Consider the following 1,012-nt stretch of genomic DNA (forward strand, 5'->3'; position numbering starts at 1 on the left):
ACTCAAAGACCCATCCGCACCCCCCCAGGTGAACGCGGGCGTGTGCGTCGCCGCCCAGAAGGTCCTCCTCGACACGCGAGACGGGGTCAAGCACGAGGTCATGACCCGGCACAAGCGCGACCTGAGGGGGGCGGTGGCACTGCTCCCCCTCGAAGGAATATCCTGGTTCCTGGCGGTGGTGGCACTCGAGGATCACCAGAGCCTGGCACTTGACTTCGCCGCCGCCTTCGTCAGCGCTGCGCTGGTGAGTTCACGGAGTGGGTGTTGCTGGGATGACTGGTGGTGATGACTGTGGTGATGTTTGGTGTTGTTGATGTGACTGCTGTGGTGGTGGTGTTATGATGACTGTGGTGGTGATGGTGGTGTTGGTGGTTGGTGTTGTTGACGTGACTGTGGTGGTGGTGGTGTTGTGATGGCTGTGGTGGTGATGGTGTTGGTGGTTGGTGTTGTTGATGTGACTGTGGTGGTGCTGCGATGACTGTGATGGTGGTGATTGGTGTTGTTGATGTGACTGTGGTGGTGGTTGGTGTCGTTGATGTGACCAAGTTCTCGGTGGTGGTGGTGTTGGCGGTTATTGGTGTTTTGGTTGACGGTGTGGTTGTTATTGTTGTTGTTGGTGGTGGTGTAGCTGTTGTTGATCAAGTTCCTGGCTGTAGTTCTTCATGGTGTTGTTGGACTGGACTGTGTTGTGGTGGTTGTAGTTGGTGGTGTTATAGTTGGTTGGTGTTGTTGTAGCTGTTGTAGGCGGTGGAAGTTGGTGTTGTTGTTGCGTTGGCAGCTTTTATTATGATTGTTTGATGTGGTTGTGGCTATGGTGTTGTGGTTGTAGTGTCGTGGTTGTTATTGTTAGCGACGGTTTTATTGTGGTTGTTGCGACTGTCGTCATCGTTGTGAAAGCGATGTCTTTGTTGTGAAAGAGAATGGCGATGTTTATGGTTGTAGTTGTAGTTGTGGCTTCGTGGTTCGTGATTGTGGCTGTTGCATCTGCTTTCTTTTAGGGCGGGGGGGGGGT

The 1,012-nt window shown here is 53.1% G+C and overlaps 1 protein-coding gene across 1 annotated transcript in view; it reads left to right on the forward strand.

The window, feature by feature from the left end:
• LOC119590911 (adhesion G protein-coupled receptor B1-like) overlaps window positions 1-286 on the forward strand; it is a 24,860-nt gene extending 24,574 nt beyond the window's left edge. Inside the window, exon 4 of the mRNA XM_037939648.1 lies at window positions 29-286. Within this exon, the coding sequence (XP_037795576.1) occupies window positions 29-286 (258 nt within the window). The remainder of the gene's footprint in view (window positions 1-28) is intronic.
• Window positions 287-1,012: the final 726 nt, after the last annotated feature.

This window comes from Penaeus monodon, chromosome 28 (assembly GCF_015228065.2).
Source record: "Penaeus monodon isolate SGIC_2016 chromosome 28, NSTDA_Pmon_1, whole genome shotgun sequence".
Lineage (NCBI taxonomy): Eukaryota > Metazoa > Arthropoda > Malacostraca > Decapoda > Penaeidae > Penaeus > Penaeus monodon.